Source organism: Fundulus heteroclitus, chromosome 15, assembly GCF_011125445.2.
Source record: "Fundulus heteroclitus isolate FHET01 chromosome 15, MU-UCD_Fhet_4.1, whole genome shotgun sequence".
NCBI lineage: Eukaryota > Metazoa > Chordata > Actinopteri > Cyprinodontiformes > Fundulidae > Fundulus > Fundulus heteroclitus.
Genome location: NC_046375.1, coordinates 11,979,499 through 12,003,984, shown reverse-complemented (window position 1 = coordinate 12,003,984; position 24,486 = coordinate 11,979,499). Strand labels below are relative to the sequence as shown.

Below are 24,486 nucleotides of genomic sequence, written 5' to 3'. Positions count from 1 at the left end.
GGGGGGGTGGGTGGTGGGGGGTTTGCACAGCTCGCGCTGCTGCGGGTGTGAGCGGCTGAGCGGCTTACGTGATGAAACGAGTTGGTTGCGTTACCAGACTTTGTTTTTACCGGTTCCTTGCAAATTTTACAAATCACTGTGGTTTATTTCTGTCAGACTGGCGAACTAGTAAAACCCCGTTTTGGGACCGTTTCCTCCGCCGCTCCTTGCTGCGACATATTCACGTGCTCTGTGTTGTGGTTTGAGAGGGCGGCGCTTTGTGACGGCGTGCCTGGGTCCGCGATTACGATTGGTCGAGAGGAAGTAGTGACTGTAGCATCAACTAATATGACAGGCTGAAAGGAAGGAAAACTCTCTATCGAAGTTTTATCGACCCTATTTTTTCCTATCGTGCCACACGTCTATCGATCGATATATATTGTTATTGAATTATCGTTCAGCCCTATTTACGTCATAAGAGGAAAATGTATTTAGGTCAAATATGATTTCCTAATCATCTGAAAGATGGGAGAAATCCATTCTTGTCAATTGCCATATCATCTTAATGTGTTATCTCACCAAAGAAACAGTTTGTTTAAGCAGCAGAGTTAAGATCAGCCAAGAAGGTTAGGCCAGTACAGGACATCTTTGTCTTTACTTTCTATGATCCATTTATCTGAACTTTGTCCTGCTGCCACTAAGACTAATGGAATCTAGAATTCCCCAAATAGAGCAGGAATAGGAAATGAGTTACTACCTCTTTTCTTCTGAGAAACATGAACTATCCTTTGCTTGCGCAGACATTGGATTATAAGACAAAAGTAACAGGAAACTGAATGCTGAAGGTTTGTCATCACTCTTTTAGCTTTATAAAGGGAAGTGAAATCCTTCCACACCATCAACTTTAGAGTATGAGTGACTCAGACAGAGGTGACATGACCTCCTCGTGAGCACCTTAAGTACTTCAAGTGTACGAGTCAAAGAAGCAGTGGCCCTAAAAAGCTAAGCTGGCAAAAGGCTTCAAATTAACCTCAACCCCACACTTAGGATAACAGTAATCAGCTGCAGCCAGACTGTAAAGATGTTTGTGAGACAACATGGCAGACAGATTTCACTACAAGTCCTACAAGCCGTATGCCCAAATATCTGGTAATCTGGTCAAATAGATGTACGCGGACGTTTGTTTGCAGGGTAAATCACTCTAAGTCGGAAGAGACGTTAGACAGACTGTGCATTCAGGGAATATAAGGATTCCCATAAGTTAGAGAGCAGGTATCTTCCTAAGGTCATAATTAACTTGCCAGGCAAATCTGGGACAGTACTGTTTGCCTTCCTCCTGAAGGAAGAGATTATCGGAGTCAAAGAAAAAAAAAAAATCCATCCCTTAAACAAGCACAGCGTTGGCGTTCTCGTTTAAACAAAAGCACTATACAAAACATTACCTACTTAAAAAGAAAAAAAAAAGCCACATCAAGGGGGAAAGGCATTAAACAAGCCGCACGTGCACATTCAGGAACACTTTCACAAAGGTAGCAGCAGGCTGGTTCTGTTATCGGATCCTCCTTGATGGTTTCCCCTGGCTTATAGCAACGTATGCAGGTCTGCGCCAACGAGACGGGGGAGGTGTGGGAGGGGTTGGACAGAGACGCAGAGCTTAGACGAGGACCCAGACCTGAACGGCACGCCACAGCAGACTTAAACACAGACCGACAAGCACCTACACAAATGCAAACGTTTCGCCTCCGCTTTTTACAGACAGAGCTCTTTCAAACACACAAAGCAGCCCTCTGTTTCTCCTGCTCATCGTCAGCTCTCCTGTGACTTCATCTCGGCATAAAGACAGCTTGTCTACAAGGGGCTCAGAGTTTGTTCAGAGAACCGTACAGAACCACCAGCAACATCGAGACCAAGGAACATCAGACGGGTCAGGATGAGGTTGTGCAGAAGTTTGAACCAGGATTAGGCTACAAAAACAATATGACTAGCTTTGAACATCCTAATGATAATTTTTTTATTCATAATTTAACAATGATAAGGGTATGGCAGCACAACAAACCGATCAAGACATTCACCTGAACTGGGCTGTAAGAACATTTCTCTGTGTAACAGCCAACAGGCTCTTTTTCTATTTTTATTTGTATAAAAAAAGACGCATTACCCTAATTCGATTTTAAAATTGTCCCTAGCTTTGCGTTGGTCTGTCATAAAATCTCAATAAAATTGAAACATTGCAATCCGAGGTTGTACTATAACTAAATGCTCGAAAAAAAATTAAAGCGATGGAAATATTTTGACATTTTACGGTATGTCTTTTACGAATGGATAAACATAACATTTGGCAGTTTCTGGAACACAACGTGAGATCAATGTGTTTTCAAGAGGTGCCTATGGGAGTGCAGGGCTTAGATCTCACAAACTCAGCTCCCTAAGGAGGCACGCTATCCTCTGCACGAACTCACCAGCATTCTCTTGCAATGCTGCCCTACTTACCCAAAACTGGCACCCATGTGTTAAACGTGAATGTGTTTTCCCACCAGATGGCCTCAGGAGTTATTTGCCTAGAGTTCAGCCTGTGTCTATGGACACGCATGTCTGGGGAAAATGCATTATATCTCTAAATGCTAGAGCGTGACGGAGCTAAGTTTGGAATAAAAGGAAGCAAATGGCAGAGCTTTGACTAATGAGGATCACAACGTCAGCAGACAGGACGCTCAGCATATTCTGATGCTTTCACTAAAAAAAAAACACTTCTGAAAAATGGCTGTGATTCCAAACACTGTGCTGCTCCTCACCTGCATTTTGAAAAAGTTGAGCCACAACAGGAGCAGATTCAGTAAACGGAGAGAGCCAATAAGACAGGCAACAGCTTATTCTGGCTTATCCGGTTTGTTACGAGGACCCAGCCAGCACAAGTAGGCGGATTCGCAGCAAAAAAGCAGAGAGAGAAGTTTGTTTGGTGTAAGCTCTGCAGCTGGCATGACCGGCTGAATCTGGGTGGGCGAGTGAGAGGCTCCTAGGTATGAAATGTGAATGTGGAAAGACAGGCACTGAAAGGAAAGTGTGAGGGCAGCCGTTAGCGTGGAACCAGTAGGGCACCAGTGGAAGCCTGCACAACCAGTTCATTTGGGGCGATCCGCCCCACAGTGTTTCCACTCACTAACGGCCTAATGCACAAAAGCGCATTGTTGTTTACATCTTGTACACGATAAGATGATATACTTGTTCATACCAGAGTAGACAGCCTGCTATTCCAGCTTAGAGCTGGTGCATGCGTAAAACTGAATAAGCAAATCCTCCGGAGCCTCAAACAAGAAAGTCCTCCTTTCAAGTGAGCGGACTCCTAAGCCCTGTGGATTGTCACTGTTTTGGCATTTCCAGACTAATACCACAGTTATTACAAATTCCAATGACAGTCAGGAGTCAAACACTGACAAATAAATCAAGTAATAAAATTACAAACACACTGCATGCTTTCCACGGGGGTTATGCCAACACGGGAGGGCTGCCAACATCTTCTGGAATCAATCTCCCCGCCACAAAGGCAACCGTCTGAGCACGTCGGCTCTCTTTGTTTCAGGACAAAAAGCAGGTAGAGAGGACAAATAAGCACGAGGACAAACATCCCATACACTGTAGGTTTTTTAAACCCAGCTGAACTGACCCAGTTCGACAAAAGGATACCATCAGGGAATTAGCCCCTCAACCACAGCCTTCCTTGCCTCTTGGCCAAACCAAACAACAAGTCAGAACTTGAGTCCTAACCCTGTGCTGTCGACATCCTACACCAGAAAACAACTGAAGAACATTCTTTAAGAGCAGCCGGTCAATCAGACTCAAGTTGTCTGAGTTTCAAGTTAAAAGCTTCCACAACTAAGTTAACAAGTGGAGGACTGTGGCAAAGGCATCAAAGGAATTAATCTCAAGAGGCTTCTTGTCTACCCACAAACTGTAAATTTGCCCTCGCAGAAAGTGTTGCAATATTTAATTATACTGCATGTGCAAACGTTTCAGAAGTTATGCTTAATCACCGCAAACTCCTAAATGAACAATCTTGATTTATGTCTGATGTACGTTATCCGTTCCATCACTTGTGGTTAGTTGGCGATATTGTTTCCTTTCCCTGGTTCTACAGTTACCCCCCCACCACACACACACACACACACACACACACACACACACACACACACACACCCATCTCTCTAAAAAAAAAAAAAAAAAAAAAAAAAAGAAACAATGAAGTCAAAGTGAGCTTTAGGGATCCCTCGGTTAGCCTACTGTACATTTCATGTTTTGGCACATTTTCACCTTCACAGTGTTTTCACACAGTGAATGTTTACAGAGATGATTTAAAAGAGTCCATCCCAGCAAAACAAAACTGGCAACACTGCATGCAAGCTTTAACAACTTGCTTTATTTTACATTTAGTTAATACTATAAAAATCTAGTGATGGTAAATTTGATTCTTTTTACTGACTCGAGTCTTTGTATGAGTCACTGAGTCAGTTACCCACTATATTGTAAGTGTAGCGCTATTTATTGCCGTCCATTGGCGATTAAAAAAAGATAAATCCCATAATTTTCCACATCTGAGATTTTGTTTTGATTCAGACAAACTTGCTTTTTGCACTGAAGCACGTAAACAATAGCGAATCATACCTTGAAGTTGTAATTTATCACCAAAATAAACAATGGATCAAGCTAAAAATGTATTTGCACAATGATTACCTGAATAATTTCTTTCTATGCAGTTGCTCAGACTACAGGAGCAGACTGCAAAGGACAGGCGTCAGACTTTCAGGACTTTCTGGAGCTGCGCTGAGCTGAATTATGAACTGAGTTATTGGTGTCTGTTTGGTTTTATGGGTGGAGTTGGGTTGCAGCTTGTAGCTGGGTATTTTGCTCAAGCTCAGAGCAGAAAGGTAACGGGGAGTTGAACTTTTATTTAAAAAGAAAAAAATAAGCAAAGAGTGGTGCGGATGTGTCTTTAATACCTTGTAGGACAATCACTTGCTGTAATTACTTTTGTTACTGTTGGGGTAGGTCTTCACCAGCTTTACAAGTCTAGAGACTAAATCTTTGAACAACAATGTTTTGCAAAAATAGCTCAAGCTCATTCAGACTGGATGGAGAACATCAACAGTGATTTGGAAGTCTTGCCACAGATTCCCAATATTACCCAACACCACTACAGAAAAGGATCCCTCAAAGCATGATGCTGCCATCACCATCTTTCACTTTGAGGATGGTGCATTCTTAGTGACATACAGCGTTAGTTATCAACCACACATAGCAACTATAAAATGCTCTCTGATGGTTGTTGTTTTTTTTAACATCGCAAAATATGGAAAAGCTCTTTTGCAAGGCACCATATGCAGAAAGCAATCCAAATTTCTATTTGCAAATGAAATCTCAAGATAATAAACTTATTTAAAAACCCACCCCTTAAACCTTGCAACCTTTTCCTCTCTTTCAGCATGTCTTGTCTTTTCAAGCAATAATTCTTCAGCATAATCAAATTAGAATGCAAGAGGGATCCAGCTTAAACTGGTGGGAAACTGTGAGGAGTAGCGCGGTTCCATCCACAGGGGATGTTTACTTAGCCAATTGTGTCCCCACCAGTTCAAAACTGACCCATAGATGTATAGAAACAACAGAGGGCCGAGCAGGCAGGAAGTTGCTGCATGATAGTCATCTCAGAAAGAGCCTCCATCATCAGCTTTTAATACACAGAGACCCAAATGCTTTACTGCAACAGCAAAAGTCAACGCTTTGTTAGCTCTGCCAGAGAGAGGAAGCGATAACAAACACAAAAAAGGTGCTTTTCTTGAAGAAAGAGGCAAAGAAGTTCAAACAGAAACCAAAACGGTCCAATGGGAAAGAGTACTCTTGCCAAACTGAGAGTTGGGGTTAGTTTGAAGAACAGAAACTTGTGAAAAGAGAAGGCTTCTTCTGTTTTTTTGGTGTTAACCCAGCTAGATTGTGGACAGAGGGGGTTTTCTGAAGGCAAAATGTTCTTTGGTTCACCTAAAGCATGGATTAATGTATATTTTCACCATCTAATGTGGTCAAAGATGGATGAAAGAGATGGGGAAAAATAATTAAATACTTTAAAATAGGTGAAAATAAGTAAGTTCTCACCAATACCATTCACTATGACATTCTGTCTTAAATAACGGTAAACATAAAAACGTTTTGCTTTATCTGCTGTGCCGATAACATATATGTGGAGATGAAAAGCCCTAGACTTGAACATTTCCCAAACACTCTTTTTTAGTAACGCACTGTATCGAACCGCCCAGCAAAGGCCAGTCTGTACAGTGTGGGCCGATCCTGCACATGTGAGAGCTCCCAGTAAGGTGTTGCCTGACCTATATTTCTTTCGTCATGCATTTTTCTCCTCTTCCCCTATATTCAGCTGCCAAAACTTTGCAGAGTGGCAGGACAGCTGCAGGCTCTCCTCTCCACCTCCTACTCATCATTCCCCTCATCCTCCTCCCTTCTTCTTCCTCTGTTCACATCCTCATCTACCCCCTGCTTCTGCACTAGGATTCAGGCTCAGGTCCAGTCAGCTTTTTTAAGCAAAAAAAAATCCACCCAGATTATTTCCCTTTTCCCCCCACAGATCTCTGTACTCAAGATGACCCCTTCCATAAGTAAAACATGCCCAGAGGTGATACTATCCTTACATACTTGGTGGGAAACGGTACAGGTACAGCTCCAGCTCCAGCTACAAATGCATGGACACTCATCATGGGCATGAATGTAATTTAAATAAAGGAATTTATTAAACTATTATTTTATAATATTATACAATACATAACTCTTAACAATTGTTTTAATCAAAAATTGGAATTGCAGATCAAATTCATCCATCTATCCATCCATCCATCACATACATTCATCCATAACATAGATACATACATACTTCCCTTCCTACCGATATTTGGTTATATCGCCCTTAGCTAGATAAAAAGACCTGAAGGAAGATATTTTCACACATTGAGAGAAACTTTTATAAAGAGACACAACTCTTTTATTACCACTGTCTGTCTGATAAATAAATCAGACCTAACCTTTCCGGCTTTAGGTCAGTTAAGATTTCCAACATTCTTTCTCCATGCTGAATGCCAATATAATACTCCCTTAAAATGTAACAATACTCATTCTGGCTAAGTTTGGTTTCATCAGACCACTGGACAGCTTTCCAAACCATAAGGTAAATCTGCCCAAATGCATTTTCTAACCGTTATTAGAAATTTTATGATTCTTATGGAATAATGGCTTCTTCCTTTCTAAGTGGACTTTTAGGGTACGTCGGTAAATTACTCATTTTACTTTGGATAACATCAGCTTCTACAATCCGGCAAGTTTTGAGGCAAAGGTGCTAACATTAACTCGCGCTTAAAAAAAAAAAAAAAAAAGTTTAAATTTGGTTCCACTTGTGCTTTTATTTCTCTCCTCCATTAAAGCAATGCAACATCTAGATTAGCTAAATTTAGGTAGAAATGTACGATAGTGGAGTCTACACTGGTCATTTCTAATGGTTTTATTTTGCACCACAGCTAACTTATAATAAATAGAATATAATTGCTAATTCGTTATATAATGTATGCAAATATTTGTCACGAAATAGTGCAGTTAAGTAATGCGGAGCAAGACTTTATACATTCTGTTGTAATCTTTTAGAACTCACTGTGTTAGAAGGCTGCACAAAGCTTGGTGCTCTGCAGCAACACCAGCAACATTCCACCATTCATTCGCTCGCAGCTTGGCAACCAAAAGGGTTGCCCCACTACCCTACATCCCTGTGAAAAGGAACCCCTCACTCTTTCTGACAGACCTCCATTACACCATTCTACACAAATGCTTTGCGGATTTCCTCACACTTCAGCTCATGCTCTTCCAGTTACTGCTTTTCCTGGTCAGGTTTTTGGTCGAGACTGTGAAAGGCATCCCAAGTGGTTCAAGTTCCTTGTTTCAAAATTGCCAACACCAACGAACAGGCGCACAAGTTGCAAGGTAGCCTATACTAATAACCCTAGGGGAATGTTTATTTACCATGTCGAGCTCCTGGGAGACTTGCCGCTTGCGAAGCTCTTCCATGCGGTCACCGACGTCACTGAAGCATGTATTGTAGTATTCAGAGTACTCCTGGGCAAGGTCATCTATGTTGCCCAGAGAACCATCCTAAAGAGAAAAAGAGAGAGGTTGGGTTAGTATGGGAACTAAAAGACCCTGGGAAACAAAAGCTGAAATACAAAAAGAATAAAAAAAAAAAGACCCAGCAGATTCGGGAGGTATCAACTCAGATCACTTCGTTGCTAAATGCAAAGCTCACTGCACACGTTTGTGGTAGGAATATTTAGTTGTCTGAACATTAAACTGAGAAAACATGTATGTATTTAAGATCTCCTTCCTTCTATGTACGTCTAATGATCTTTATAAAAAAAACAATTGACTTTGATTTGTTAAGAATTTCTCTTCAATCAGCTCTAAGACCTACAAGCCAAAACACCCAAACATACCCAAAAGTACCACGGGTAAATATTATGATCATTTATTTGTTCCTATCTAGCTCCATTAGGGATCTCAGACTAAGTCAAGGATTGTTGGCCTAGGTTTTGTCTTTGTCTAAGCTTGTTTCAAGGATGCCCTTTACCTCCTCAGGCGTTCACTTAACTCTGAACCAAACACATTTTTCCTGCTGGCTATAGTTTAGATCCGCACAGTTCCTGCCTTTGTGGGGGAAGGCGTGTTTGGGAAAGAGGGAGGAAGCAGTGTTCAAAACAGTAAAGGCATTAGCCGCCTGAAATGAACACTGAATGATTACAATGTGTATTTGTCAACGGTTGTGACATGAAGCAATGTTTTAAAATAGCTGGGATTTGACTGTCGTTTGGTGCATCTGTACAATTTAGCTAAGGACCTGTCTCCAACAATCAATTAACTGGATATGCACAGATCAGGGCTACACTGTGGCACATTTGGTAGCACTATTGCCTCAGAGCAAGAAGGTCTTGGGCTCAAATCCTGGCCTGGGGTCTTTCTGCATGAAGTTTGCATGTGTGTATCCCCCATGCAAGCATGGGTTCTCACTGGGTATTTTGGCTTCTTCCCACAGTGCAAAACGTTACTGTTAGGTTAACTGATTACTCTAAATTACTGTTGGGTCTGAGTATGTGCATGCATGGTTGCTGGTCCGGTGTATCTCTGTGTTGGACTGGCCAACTTTCCAGGGTGTATCCCACCTCCCGCCCAATGGCCGCTGGAAAGAGGCACTAGCCATCCCACCCCCTTCCTGCGGATTGGGTATATGGTTACGCTGTTTTTTCATTTCGTAGGACCTACTGATTCCATTTTTCTCCAAGAAATGGAAAATATAAATACAATACAACATTGATGCAATATAAATATAAAAATTTAAATAAAATGTGCTGTTGTATCTTTGACAGAATCAGTAGTTTTGATTCAAAAGTTAAATCAAGAAATCACTAGATTATCTCCATCTATGCATCTATGCATATAAGTTCTTGTCTCCTATCAGCACATTATTAAAAATGATTGAAGTTGTCCCATCAGTCAGTTAGAAAGGGACGGATCTGCCTTTTCCATGCTTTTAAGACTGGAATGCAATTACTCGATCCATTTGCCGCTCAGACAATACTGTACTTATAAAAAAAGCATCTTAAAGCAATTTTATTTAGAAACCTTTCAGTTAAATAGTCATCTTTGTTGTGACCAGCATTTCATTATATTTTAGATTTGTTGATGTGTGATCTGTTGTGTGATCTGTAAAAAACTACATTTAGTTTTGAACTGTTTTATTATTCTGTTTTACAGCAAAGCACTTTGTGATCAGTGAAAATGTATACATTTATAAAGTTTAATTTATTTTTCTTTATTTACTTATTTGACCAGCAGATCAGCAATCCGGGCCAATCAAGGGACATTTGGTCAACTTCGATGTCTAGATGATTTTACAGTTTCAGTAATTAATCTGCCAGAAATCAGAATTGGCCATCTATCCACTGATTCGCTCTGGCGAGTGATTAGCACCTCAAATAATAAAAAAGATACTTTTAAATGCATTAAAACTAAGAAAACCAAGAGCAAACACTTTGATGCACTATCTGAGTTTACCAAAACTCAGATAGACTATAAACCCTAATTCCATCATTTCAAACTACTGCCTCTGTTAAGGAACCTGTAGCACCTTTTTTGTGATACGTATGTTACCTAAATGAGAAAATTGTTTAATTTGTCAAAATCATAATTGGAAGAATCCTTAACCTCTTAAGACCCAACATTTTTGGTCCAAACATAGGCTTTTAGACACCTGAAAAAATGCTGAAAAATCTAGTTCCTCTTCAAACATACATTTGATCAACTTCATTTAGAGATCAAATGTGTGTGTGTGTGTGTGTGTGTGTGTGTGTGTGTGTGTGTGGTGGGGGGGTGTAACTTTAGATATCAAAAAGCCTATATTTAGACTAAAATTTAAATTTAAAGGTTAGAGAAAAATAGGAATCGGTATCGGTAAGCAAAAACCCGCTCTTTGCATGTCTATTAAACATACAAAAACAAGATCAATTTGCAAATTTACAACCAAGACTTTTTAAATGTTCTATATCATGCTTTTCTAAGCCTTCCAAAGTCACATATAGGCATATGTATGACGAAATATTGCCTCAGGCACTACAGAGTATTCTTTTGCTATGAACAGTTGTCTTCTGGTGCTATTTTTTCAACCTGGAAAAAAGATGCTCGCTTTCAGTGCAACACTGCCTCTCCTCATGTGGGGTAACAATGTATCTTAATTAGTTTCAAAAGAGAGCTGTTGCTGTGCAGATTAGGTGCTAAAAGAGCCACTTTGTCTCACTGGCACACATCACGCTCATTGGGCATGTTGTTTGCTAGGCAGTGCCGGCGCGGTCAATGTATGTATTTCCAGGTAACAACCACTCAACGTAGACCTGTTCATAGCCACTTATTTCCCATGGGCAATGATGGGCTGCAACTCAGAGAGTAGAATCCATGAGGATTATGCAGATGTGCATGAATCAAACAAAAATTCCACTTTGGCCATGATTTTAATGAAAGAATAGCATCATAACAGTTAAAAGTCCATAAAGTTGATCTTGCATGTTATGGGCCCTTTAAAAGGCGATAAAGTAACCTTCTGAGCAAAGTAACAGCAACGACCAAACACCATCACTTGGCTAGGTCAAAATATCGGGTATTCGGGCAGCGATGGCCAGCTGTTAAATATTCATCAGTGTTGATCTAATTTGTGCCAGGCAGACAGCTAGCATTGAGTCAGTGAACAGAGTCCAAACAGTATCCCTCAGTCTCTGTTTTTTCTGAACCGGTCTCCCTTTCTGGGTGCCAGGCCACAAATGAATGGAACCCAGTGAGTGTGGGTGATGGTGCCACACAAACACACGCACACACACCCAGACATCAACACACATGGGCATAAGGCCTCACTCAGAGATGTCTGTCTAGTCAGAGAAAATGCACATTGGCATGCATACCCATGCAGGCAGGGGATTTAAAACACATCGGAACAAAACAAACTGAGGCAGACCGATTGTAAACAAAGCGGCACAGAGGAATAAAAAGTCATAAAAAAGTGCTCATTAACAAGTTGATGAACACAATATCACTGATAGACACACACTTTTTTGCCTGGGCTGGCAGCATTCTATATCCCTTCTACCCTCCTTGTTTGAGAAACCTTGTTCTGTCCAGACATATGGTTGGGATGATGGAGAATCCCTGTGGGAGCGCTCCCTGACAAAGCAGACACATGCTTTCAACCTCATTTCTCACAATGACAGAAAGCACGCTCTGGTTACAGAGCTCTACGAACTAATAACCAGCCGCAGATGGAGCTAATCTAGTTAAACAACAGGAATCAAAGTCGCTCCAAAACTTTACCGACTCCAAGACGACAGAGTTCTACTTTTCAGGAGCTCCAGGGTAAGAGGGAAACTGAATCCGATTTGGGAACAAAACTTCAAAAGACCCTTTGGACAAATATCAAACAAAGATAAACAACTAACCACTAAAATAATCCCAATTAATCTAAATCTCTTTAAGAAATAAAAGATTCAGAGTTACAAACATGTCTAGCCGCAGGGATGTTAGAAATAATGACTAATGGGGCTTTGTGTTTGAAATAATGACTAATGCTGCTTTGCCTGACGCAACAGCAACTCCACCCTGGATGTAAAGGGAGGCAAACTTGCCATTATGACTTGAACAAAGGCAACAATAGCTCCACAGAAAGCAACTCCCAAACAAGAATGTGGGTGATTTCATTTTGTAGTTACAGTAAAGGGGGTGCATTTGTTATGAGCTCCGTGAATGCTGTACTCCCTATGAACAGCTGAGGCTTAATCAGCCTACAGTTGTGCGCTTCAAGAACATGTGCAAGTTACAATCCTCTCTAACAGCAGATTATTGCTCAGCAGCAAAGTTACTGCTATCAATTACCAAGGGATGCATGCAGATTACATTAAATATCACAACAAATGATATAGTGTGTATAATTGTGTATATTGAGTGTGTATGATTAGCATCCATGTCATTCACAGAAACAAATTTGAAGTTTATGGGTAAATATAAACAAAAGCAGCTCACATTATCTCAGGATTTAATGGTTAAATCTTAGATGCAATTAAAAACCAGCAAGTGTGCACATGTGAAAGTGAACGCAGACGAGGTCATTCCTCAAGTTCTTTTTCAAACACACCTTTGTCCAATCACATCATTCGACTTTACTCAAGAGGTGATAAACTTCAAATTTAGTGTTAAACAACACAAACAATCTAGAATTAACTGAGCGAGTGAAGACTTTGTGCTGGCTGCCAACAGATTTGTGATTTATTTGTGATAATAGCATTTCTTCACAACTGTAACATTTCCCCTTTTACTGTTTCTGTAGTCCAAAAAGAGCATTTCCAATATGACGTGATAGTTGTTTGAAATACAGAAATTATATTAAAACCTTCTCCGGGAAAGGTATTCAAATTCCACAAATAGCATGAAGGAACTCATATCTCAGATTTCTAATCTCACAGTTAATTTACACAACCCTCACGTTTTTTTTATTGTTTTTTATAATGAAAGTATTTGATAAAAAGTGCATACGTATTAATCCTAAAGAAACATTATACAAGGCCGCAAGCGTAAAATGTTCTACTCCACCCTTTAAACGTAAAAACAAAGCAGGACTTTGTTAAACATGGGCCAGACGGTCATTTACATGGTGTAACTATTGTCTAAGGGGACACAGAACTATCAGAACAATTTATGACAGAAATAAGCTCCATAAGGTCAGAACATGAGCACTGATCGCTTTCACCTACAGCACAACATCAGGACAGGAAGTGCTGGCTTGAAAACAGGTTTTATTAGATTGACCTGTAGATGGTTTTATTAAGACATTGCTCAATTTTGTATGAGTCACAAACACCCTGCCTCACACAGAAAACCATGAAATAAAAGATATCCTTGCGAAACGTCATAAAAGCTCATATAAATCTTAGCATCTGCCAACTTTTCTACCTGCCCAATACCTCAGATTTACCATACATCAGATATTACAGAAACTGTACTTCCTACGAGAGCTCAAAAAAATATAACTTTCCACAAGAGCTGCTGGTTGTCTTCTCACCGCCGTTATTTAGTCTGTTTTTTGCACACCCATCACTGTGTGGTTTGGCTCGTTCACAGAACAGGACAGGTCCAAACTACAACAAACAATTAGGTCTGCAGAGAGAATCATTAAGCGTGACCTTCCACCCATTCAGGTTTTGTACAGGTCTAGGGTCTAGAGGGTAACATCTCTGCAGACCCCACACGTTATGCGCACAAACTGTTTAGACTTTTACCTTCAGGGTGGCGCTACAGAGCGCTACTGGCCATAACCCTAACACAATGAGCAGCTCACAGCCTGAGTACCCACAAACTCCCTTTATTCTGTCTTTACATTACAAAACAAACAAATAAGCATACTCTTTATATATTTATACCTAATATCTGTACACTGTGAGTGCTGTAACCAAAGTAAAATCCCTTGATTGTGTACAACTAATAATGCAGATTCTGATATTAGACTATTTCCATAATTTTATTTTTTTTCCTGGAGCATCACTGTGCTGAGATATGCCAGCAAACAGTATGCAGCTGATGAGCGGGAACTGACTAAACTAGACAACAGATTTGGATAAATGAGTTGTTCATGGGACATGTTTTACAATCTGACTAAAAGAGATCTGGTGGGGAATTGGGAACAATCAGGAGCCAGATGATCGCTGACACAGGGATGCGGCATTGGTCCTGGAAAGCAAAGGTGGTGGGCTGTGTAGAAGGGGAAGGCCAGAAGCCACAGTTCAGTCTTTCAGACAGCTTCCTTAGGATATCCGTTTCAGCTGAACAGGGCAGTTCCATCCCAGAAGAGGAAACCCACCAGATCTCTGTCTGAGCCAAATGATGACCATGAGCATTGTGGGAATGGAAAGTTAAAATCAGTAAAAAAAAAAAGGATAGATTTATAGATCAGCCTGTGTTGAAGCACTTCTTGGATGCAAACAAAATGCCAAACCTGGGAATACTTTGGAAACAAAACTATTGTCACATTCATTGGGCTCCATATGAACGTGCGCTCATTAGGCTAGCATAATCAAACCTAGACTTTTCAGACAATCAAAAATCCAATCTCCAAAGCAGAACCGCATATTTACAGATGAAGCCGACTGTGTTACATAACCGACGGGCTTCGAATGGACACACTTCCTCCTCCCACGCCAAGGAAAACGCCACAAAACGCTTTTCAAGACGACACAAGATTCTCTGCAGGCTACTGAAATATTTCCACAAGGCTTTACCTCCAGACAGCTTCTCAAGCAAAAGCAGGAGAGGAGCGGGGGTGCTGGAAGTCAATGTCAGCTGTCCAGGTTTGTAAACGGAAAGTCCGTGTTTCTCTTTATACCTGCATTGAGATATTAAGCAGTCATTCCAAACAAATGAATCGCACACATGTAAGGAGTGTTTGCCAAAAAGGGCTTAAGAGAAGAGATGAATTCAGGTGCTGCCTCATTAAAGGCCTTGAACTCATACTGAGGTTTACTTCTTTAAGTTTAGAGATGGGTTTAAATTTAGTGATCTGTACTGAAGATCCCAACCACTTCAAAGTTGCATAACTCTGTATCCTGCATTTGACTATTAATTAGTTTAAGGGGGATTTAATTAATCTACCACAAAAGTAAGTGACTGTCTTTCACATCTCAATAAACACACATCCCCGACAGAGGGCCCTCAGAAAAATACTCCCCAGAGACAGCTTATTGGTTTAACAGTCCAAACAAGATGAACACGTCCTCTGAAAAGGTGCAACTGCTGATTTGATGGGGTGGGTAAAATCATTGCTGAGGACTAGTTTGAGGCTTTGGCTACACAGTCATTTCAATATCAACTTCTTAAGTTCATATTGTGTGTTTAGATCTTATAGTAATTGTACTGAACAAAGTTAGATAACTGTATTTAAAGATAAGGTTTTATGTGCAGAGTGCCAAGACCAGATTTGCAACAATATTTTCGATCCAACAGGCAGCGTTGGCTAAACCCAAACTTAAAGGGCATTCCTTTGTTGGGACCACAAGCAGAACAAAAGCCATTGAAAGTCATGAAGTACTGGTTATATATAGCACATTTATTTAACTGTATGCCATAGATACGGTGTTCACCGTTTTCAGTATCTCACAATGTGTTCAAAGATATGATCCGGAGCAAATTGTCAGGATAAAGTTCATTATAAAGGCCAATAAAGACTTCACCCTTTTGTATTGGACCCTGACATTTCTTCAGGAAAATGTCACAATGTGCTTTAAAACAAACTAAGATGCATTGTTGAACCCTGATCATAAGTGAAGAAACTTAAGTCCCATTCCTATTAATATGGGTGTTGGCACTGTAAACATTAGCATGGTTGTTGAGCATGGCATTTTAAGTGAGAAATATAGGACTCAGATAATCCAATCTCACCTGAAATTAATGCATCTTATACGCTGAAACTCAGTTAAATGTGCACATTGCTGTAGGGCTAACTAGGGAAGGGCATAACAACAATTAAAACATGCTGGAAAGCAACACATTGCTGAAAACCTTTCTCAATTTTTTTTTAAATGGGCGGTCCTTGCTAGTTTTCAACCTCTAATTTCTGTTTATTACAGCCATGCGCAACGTCAACTTCTGATGGCATTACACTTTGCATAGCCTGTAAATTCGCTCTAAAGCAGCAGATGGCAACTAGATGCCTAATTCGCATTTACTTTTTTGCAACATTTTAAAAGTTCGCTCAAAATTCACAAGACAATTTGATGGAAACATGGCTATTTTCAAGCAACTTACCTATATTCTACTCACAATCTAGTTTAAAAAGTGTTGATATTATAACCCCAGTAAATAGCATCTACCTGAATAAGGATTTAACTCAATCAGGGGGTCCTGATATATCAAAATGTATAAGAATCAATTGGCCTAAACAGGGATCCTAACCAAAATAAACAGAAGAATGTCTTATAAGCTAAAAACTTACTTCAAGCTATTGAGGTCTGCCAAAAGAAACAATAGCTAAACCCAAAATTGTGCAGTAAGAACAGTGAGAAACGAAAACTCAAAGTCAGTCATTTTAAAATTAGGAATACATGGGCTGGAACAATGGTTGGAGATGTTACAGTAATTTTAGAGAATGTCTTTGTATGCATATTGGCAGGGAAAAAAAACAGCTAATTAAATTAAATGTTGAATGTGGTACAAGCTTAAAGGATTGTGAACAAAAATAATTTTGGCAATCATTAATACATTAACATTTCTACATTCTGCTTTTATAGTTGTTACAAACTAGTAAAGTAATTAAAGTATGGCTATGACTTGATGATATTGTACATGAGCTAGTTCAAAGCAAAGACTACAAAACTTTCTGCAAATTTTTGTCTCTCAGTTCAAGCAGGGGGGGAAAACAACAAAGATGAGCACCAGCCTTAGAGGCATTGCCTTGAGAGTAATAAATCTCGAGAAATTGCCTGGCCGGGAGCCAGATCTCCCACCTAGTGTCAGAGGGGCTGGACGGCACACCACCCACCCATGACCCTCAACCCTTTACAGACACATACGCAATTCAGCATTTCCACTCCATTCCCATCCTCGGTGCCAGACCAAACCAAATTAACACCTCAGGCTTTTTCACATACTGGAAGTGACTCCAGGACATTTGGTCTGAGGATCAGTTGGATCAAAAGTACCTGGCAGACAAACGTGAAAACAGTAAGAAAAGCCTCAAAATACACTTTTTTCCCTGAATGAAGCTGACAAAAAGAGCAAAGTCTGGCAGATGATGAACCAGTTCTAACACTAAGATTATATCGGTATCGAGGTATACTAATGTTTTAAAAAGTCACAGTATGAAAACCACCAAGAACAGATGATCTGTACCCCATAGAAAGGACCAGAGTTGAGTTTTCTACTACAGTTTTCTACAATTCACAACAAGGCACTTTACAAAGTCAAACTCAGTCAAATCCTAGATACCAAAAGATCAAAAAGGTATAACTCAACAATAACTTTCAAACTATTACTAAATTAGGTGGGTGTTTTTTCTCTCTATATTTTAAAAGTCTTATCAAAATAATACACGCATGACTAATAATCAAAATGTTCCGATCAGTTTTGTCTGCATCATGAAATAGGGCTATGTATCGTTACTCAAGGTTATGCCATGATGATCTTATATATCGTGGCCTGTGCTAGATTATACTGAATACTTGACATGTTAATCAGCAGATTTGTGTAATGAAAGCAATTCTGCTTTTTTCCTTTGTTTTTACTTTAAAGTCATGGTAGATTTAAACAACGGTCTAATATGCATGGTTTTCTTAACCTTTCCACATCTTACCCCCAAAATAACGGATACTCTTCGCTATTGGTGGAAAATAGCAGTTTAATTAAATGAAAAAAAAACCTGGGTACTCTGACAACACAAACAGCATTGACTGCCAAAAAAAATTGTTGTCATGAACGATTCCTATCCCAAATTTTGGGAACTGCTGATTGTAGGACATCCATTCTGTTTGGGAAAACCCTAAATCTGTGGCGCAATAACAAAATTACCAGCAAGGAGAATTAGATAGGAACGTCACAACTAACTACAATGGAGAGGACACGCATGCCAGAACGAAAGCAGACACAACCTACCAAGCCAGTCCTGACGCAACAGGGAGAAAAGCTGGACAAACTGACAGCAGGGTGAGTGCTGGTGGATGGATTTGAGACTTGGGGCCTGCGGTACGCGTTTGTCTGGTGGCTGATTTGCATGCGCCGCTACACAATCAGCAGACGCGCAAATCAGAGCCACCTTCGAGGGTTTGCGGGGTGAAAAGTCACAGCTGCTAGAGTCTGATGTCAGGTTTGTGATCCTGCCAACCACCACCAGCACCCCCCACCCCCACTCCCTAAAAAAAACTCACCAGCATTCCCATGACGTCCGTCCACAGTTGGGAGAAACTATCAGACGCAGCGGCGGTGTCGGTTTGGGGCTCATCTGAGGACGCATCGGCCCCCTGTTCGCTTTCCATGTTAGGGGAGAACGTGATCCGTAGTCAGCAAAGAGTAAATCCAGAAACAAAGCCCACAGGCAGGGGAGAAGAGACCGGGAGCTACACGGGAGATTGGTGCCAAGGCTGTTGTTACAAGAAGTTGCCCTTGGCGCATCAGTGAAGCGTTCCAAAATTAGTTGCTACGCTTCCCAGTTTGGCGACTAAACTGCGTTCTGACATGTTGGTAAAAACCTCCACGACCAAAAACAAAATAAAAGTGTTATATTGAACTTAATTGTAAAATATGACGCGCCTACGGTGACCCAACTTGGCTGAAAACTCCTAAAAACCAGCTCCGCGGCGTGAATGGTGAAAAGCGCGTATGTTCGTCGGGGGAAAAAAAAGTTTTCAAAAAAAGTTACTTAAATCCTTCGATTAGGTGGCAAAAAGACGCAACAGGCAAAAACAGCCGCATGTCCATAAAGAAAACAGTTGGAGTGAGAGATCCGGCGCTTGTCAAAGCAACAGCTCCAAACAGTGCGCCTCCCCCCTCACTTCACCCGCTGTGTCTCCCTCTCTATCTCTCTCCCGGCCCTCACACTCCTCCCAACAGCAGGAAGAAGAAAAACACTTTAGTCACAAGGCTAACTACTCATTAACGTGTGATTGTAATATTAAACTGGTTTACTTAGCCCTTTGAGAAATTTTAGTCAAAATGAGCAATATTAGTCGTTTCAACCGGAATACAATTTAAAGTACATTTTTACCTGCGTTTCGCGCACTTATCTGATTTTCTTTGTGTATATTTCTTTCAATAGGGGACAGCCTCTTAAATGAGTTTGACTTTAAGACAGAAGAGAATGAGTTGTGACAGTAACTAATTTATTTTTTTTACAGTGCACTCTCAAAAGTTGAACACAGCTATTTCAGATGTGCAACATGGTTTTATTTTCTCCACACATGAATCTATAGGAAGACCATCGAAATCGCAAAACCCAACTTCTTGAAATGGGTTGGTGTCTCACAGAAACTGGTTGTTTTAAGTGTTTTATCAATATTACACCATACGCCCCTATTCCTTAATGCTTCTTTTATGACTTAGGTGATAACTCTGCTAATTTTGGGGTGTACATGTGTGCAAAGGGCATAAAGAGATCAGTTTAATTCCTTTTCTTCTCAACAGGGAACCTTGTGTCAGGTGTTCTACAGCAAATTATATTTTTGTCTATTTTTGCTTTTTAAATTATGCCAGCATGAGGAACGTTAAGCCTTAAGAGGTTTTTGATAAGGAGGCAGCTCCTCATAGAGGGCTGTACACAAGCAGGGAAAGTTGAGTGGAAGGAAAAAAACTGTGGGAGAAAAAGTTGTGTTGTGAAACAACTTCCATTCAAGAGGTTGGTGGAGATTTACACAACTTGGACTGTGCTTTGAGTCAGTGCCATAATTGCCACCACAGACAAGTGTATCCAGCTCAAGGGCTGACATAATCTTTGTGTCCTGTACCAGTAACAGAGTCATTAGCATCTAACTTAAATTTGGGACAAAAACACAAACAGACATTAGCGGTGCTCAGTGGACCAAAACCTTATTTTAAGACAAAAGTTAATTTTGCATTGCATTTGGTATATTCTATCTAGCAAACACAATATAAAACTCCTGAAAAGCTCTTATGGCTCTTGTTGTGACACAGCAAGGTTTTTAGTGGTCACCATCTGGCCACTGTTAAAGCGTTCTGGAGACCCCCCCCCCCCCCATGAACTTTATAAACGGTAGGTTTCGTGGCGACTGAAAAATACGCTGCATCAAGGAGGTGTCTGTTAAAGCCCCAAACATTTTTAACATAATGCTGAAAAGATTTCCAGCTCCCATTGAATAGAGATTGTGAACAAAGCCTCACATGACTGTCTGAAAACAATAAAATTAACATAGGAAAAAAAAAAAACGTTTTATGTATACACGGCTTCCTTATGTTTGCACAAATCTGAAAAATGGTTGTAAACAGTGCAAAAAAAAAAAAAAAGGAAGAAAAAAAAAGCTTTACCAAAACACCCCTGTGATGACTTCTTAGTTACTAAGAATCTACTATTTAACCACACACACAACACAGCTGCTGTGTCGGGTGACAGCCGTGTTTTTTGAGCTGCAAAATTATTTGAATATGAGTAGCGCAGAGACGAGCACTTAATGTACAAGCGTGAAATTGCACAGCTCTCCTGTCTGATCAGCCATTAGTTATGCCCTGCCTGCAGGCTTCTCCTTTATAATGAAGAAGTGCTGAAGCTGTCTCTGGCTCTCACTGTTGTTGTAAAGAGTGCATTTTCTCATACCACATTTTCTCAGAGCGGCTCCAGCTGCCAGGTCTTGTGACACAACCAGGGATGGGGAGGTAGAGAGCAAAGAATTTCACCCTTCTTCATTCAGCTCCACTCGTCCACCCAAAATGATGCATTATGGGCTGTTAACTTGATCAGTCACCACACAGAACCAGGGAATTTAAAGTAACATGGGAAAATGATAGAAAAGATGCTAAAAAATAACTTTTCACCCCAAATACTTTTCTGTAACCATGCAAAAGGCGATCAGTTACACAATAATCCCCCAAAGCTCCAGTTTCACTTGCAGTCCAAAAAATGTGTGTAATGGGAGGCCTACTGTCAACTATGTGTAGTAAAAAAGGTTCAAGTGCAGAGCAATGCATCACTGAAGTACCACCATTTGCAGTACTGTAACGTGCATGTACATTTTTACATGATGAACAGTTGCATGATTTACAATTTATGTGTGGATATATGAAATGTTTCACTCTTATAGTCTTAGTCAATAAATTAGAATAATATTGAAAAGTTCATGTATTTTAGTCAGTCAATTCACTAAAATGAAACACAAAATAAAGAAATTACATATTTTATGTTTGCAGGTCTTTATGTCTGTTATTTGTGATAATTTTCCACTAATGGTTAATGAAAACACAACATTTAAGATTAGAATACTACATCAGACCATTAAAAACAAACAAACTTAATACAGAGACGTGGGCTCTTCAAAGGCTATTTTCAAAAAAGGCACTTTTAATCTGAAAAACAAGCCAAATCAGAATGCCTTTTCTACTTTTTTTATATGACTGAAAATGGTAAATTGATTCAAAAACTATCACCACAGCCATCTTCCGTCAAGCAACACCTAGTGCACTGTATTTGTACTCAGAATTCAGATTTTCTGACTTCCTAGTCATAAAATTCAAAAACAGTCTGACCTGGAATATCAATGGCATCAATTCAGGGCTGAGTTCAGCACACAACATGGCTGCAACACAAAAGGTGCAGGTATAAAACCTGGGGATATTTCATCTGGTATGTATCTGATTAAACCAGAGACACACATAGTGCTATACAACAGCCATTATCTACTTGATTGATTGATTGATTTTTTTGTTTGTTTTTAAATGCACAAAATCATGAGAGAGACAGTGTTATCGGTTTGTATTGCTAATAATAACAATTTGTACCACAAAATGGGTGGGTGAATGGCAGGGGTATTCTCAGATATAAGCTCTGTCTCCTGAGACAAATCGATATTGGCCCCATAAGTATATTTAATGGGTATCCTTGGCTAAATTATGAACCTGATGTTTAGTTTGGTGCCTAGGGGAAATGTCCCACTCCTCCAAACTAGAAGTCATGAATTTCAGGTGGCAGTTCATGTGAGATACTCAGCTTTTCTGGTAGAATTGTGTCTCATGGACCTGTAGTTTGGCTCCATGAAATATGATAGACAAGAGCTGTGTAGGTATTTTGACTGGTTTGACACAGATGCCATGTTGTAAACGCAGATGAAATCATAAAACACCCTGGACAATGCTCTGGTGCAGAACCAGGAGAAGAGGGCCACATTCAGTCATTTAGCCTTGCCAGTGGCAGGAAGTCTCCGATGGTTTCTTTGGAGGTCGGTGGCACGTTGGTCATTGTCCAGTATGATTCCTAGACATTATAAGGACTCCACTACTTCTACAGTCTTATGTGCTATGCTAACATTCTGGTGAGCTGACGAATGGTGAATGATTATTCTTTTGTTCAGTTGACATTAAGGTGAAGATGGCTGCCTTTGCTGTCAGCTTGCAGCAATATACACTTCTTGATGGATGGGTGTTCCCAGCATTTGTTTTTCTGCCTTTCTGATTTAGTCATTTCAGATCTAATCTCTACATATGCTCAAAAACCTGGAGTCACAGTGTTCAAACTCAGCCATTCATGCTAGTTTCAATCTTTTGGAGACAATGGACATGACACGTTGTGGTTAGTGAGAAAGCTTGAGCAGGAATGAGGACAGATTCCCTTGAACATTGAAGAAAATCAGTAAGGTTGAGCCATAAAATGTTAATCCCTGATTATCTTCTTAGACTGAAATAAAAGCAGCCACAACCAAAAAGAGAGAAAGCCGTAACATTAACATTCCTGTTAGGACGCTCTGTAGACTGCTAAGAAACCAGCACAGGTTCCCCGAGCTGTGAGCAAGGAGAAACATTCACACATCAACTGGTTTAATTTGCCTAATCCACCATAGAACTCAGACCTCAGAAGGAATGGGGAAAAAAAGAAAAAAAGAAATGCAAGGCTGAAATAATTGTTCTGCTCTTTAAATAAAGCCCATATATTTTTAATTGTAGTGCAAAAAATGCCTCAAGCATATTCACCTAAGACAGGAAAACAACAGTTTCACTCTAGAGAAAAATTGGGTGTTCTAATTACCTATTCTGTCCTTCCAATCTCTCATATGTAGCTTGCATATGGTTAAAACCACACAGTTGGTCAGTTTGAAATCAGTTCAAGTTGCAAGAATGGCTCAAGTCTAAAAGCCAAATAATATCCAAAGATAAGACCAGCAGTAAATACTTTAGATTCTATGTTTATTTGTCTCTATTAAAACTGAACTTGATGGGGATTAATGGGAAGGAGATCAATATTTTTTACCCTCATTAAGTTAAGTCTGGTAAATCACCAAGATCCTCAGTATTTTTAACATTAAGACAGCAATAGAGATTTTGATGTCTGCTCCTCCCATCCCCACGAGTCCAGGAATACCTGTAAAAGGCCATACTCCTTCTTTGTTGGCACCACCCATTCCTTTGCACACAATATCAAGTTTCAAGGTTTGTTTAGGTGTGGACGGACGTTTGGGGGTCTTGGATGAGTTGAAGCTGCCCAACAGTGTCCTGCTTATAGTCTAAACACACAGAAATACACAGTCCCGCACAAGTCCAGCTTTGTTGGACGGTGATTTGGCACTGTGGGAGGTCTGCACTTTCAACCTCTAATCTGTAATGTTGGTGGGGAAATAGCAAAAGGCTGGTATGGCTTCTATTGTAAATAATTGGTTGTCCACATTGTAGCCTAATGCAAGTATGTGTCAGAGCATGAAAAGAGTCACTCTTCTGCACAAATATGTTTTTTTGCAAAATAAATATGTTTGCCCTAAGCAAGATAAAGTGACCCCCACCTGGAGTACCACAAGCTAAAGGGTTGATTGATGATCTATTAGTGAGAGGAGAAGGAAGTCTGTTGACACAGCAAACAATCATCAAACAGTGCTGATGTTAAAGTCTGTATGTGGGCAGCCTTCTTTCCCACTTTTACAGCTCAAGGTGCTGCACTGCCAGACAAGAGAACAGAGATAGCTGCTTATTTCACCAGATACTAACAGAAAGGTTGTTACATTTAAAAATCTTCATATTTAACGTGTTCACTATCTTTTATTTGTCCTCTGCTATCTATTCTTATAACTTACTATAGGAATCTTTACCTTGTCTTTCTGACTTATTTGAAATTAAGCAAACAAATAAATAAATACCTCCAGTGAAAACAGACATCGCGGCAGAAACAATATTACATCAGCTGTTACACCCTGTTTTGGC

General features: G+C 40.1%; 1 protein-coding gene across 8 annotated transcripts in view; it reads right to left on the bottom strand.

Annotated features, from left to right (window-relative positions):
* The window catches only part of sash1a (SAM and SH3 domain containing 1a), a 217,914-nt gene that overhangs the window by 43,752 nt on the left and 149,676 nt on the right, over positions 1-24,486 (bottom strand). For 5 of the 8 annotated variants that reach the window (XM_021318914.2, XM_021318915.2, XM_012867318.3 and 2 more), the window contains exon 2: positions 8,038-8,166. In XM_021318914.2, coding sequence (XP_021174589.2) covers positions 8,038-8,166 — 129 coding nt within the window. Of the gene's footprint in view, positions 1-8,037; positions 8,167-18,237; positions 18,373-18,509; positions 19,141-24,486 lie in introns of those variants that run through there. The other 3 variants (XM_021318916.2, XM_012867321.3, XM_021318918.2) reach the window with 3 other exon arrangements.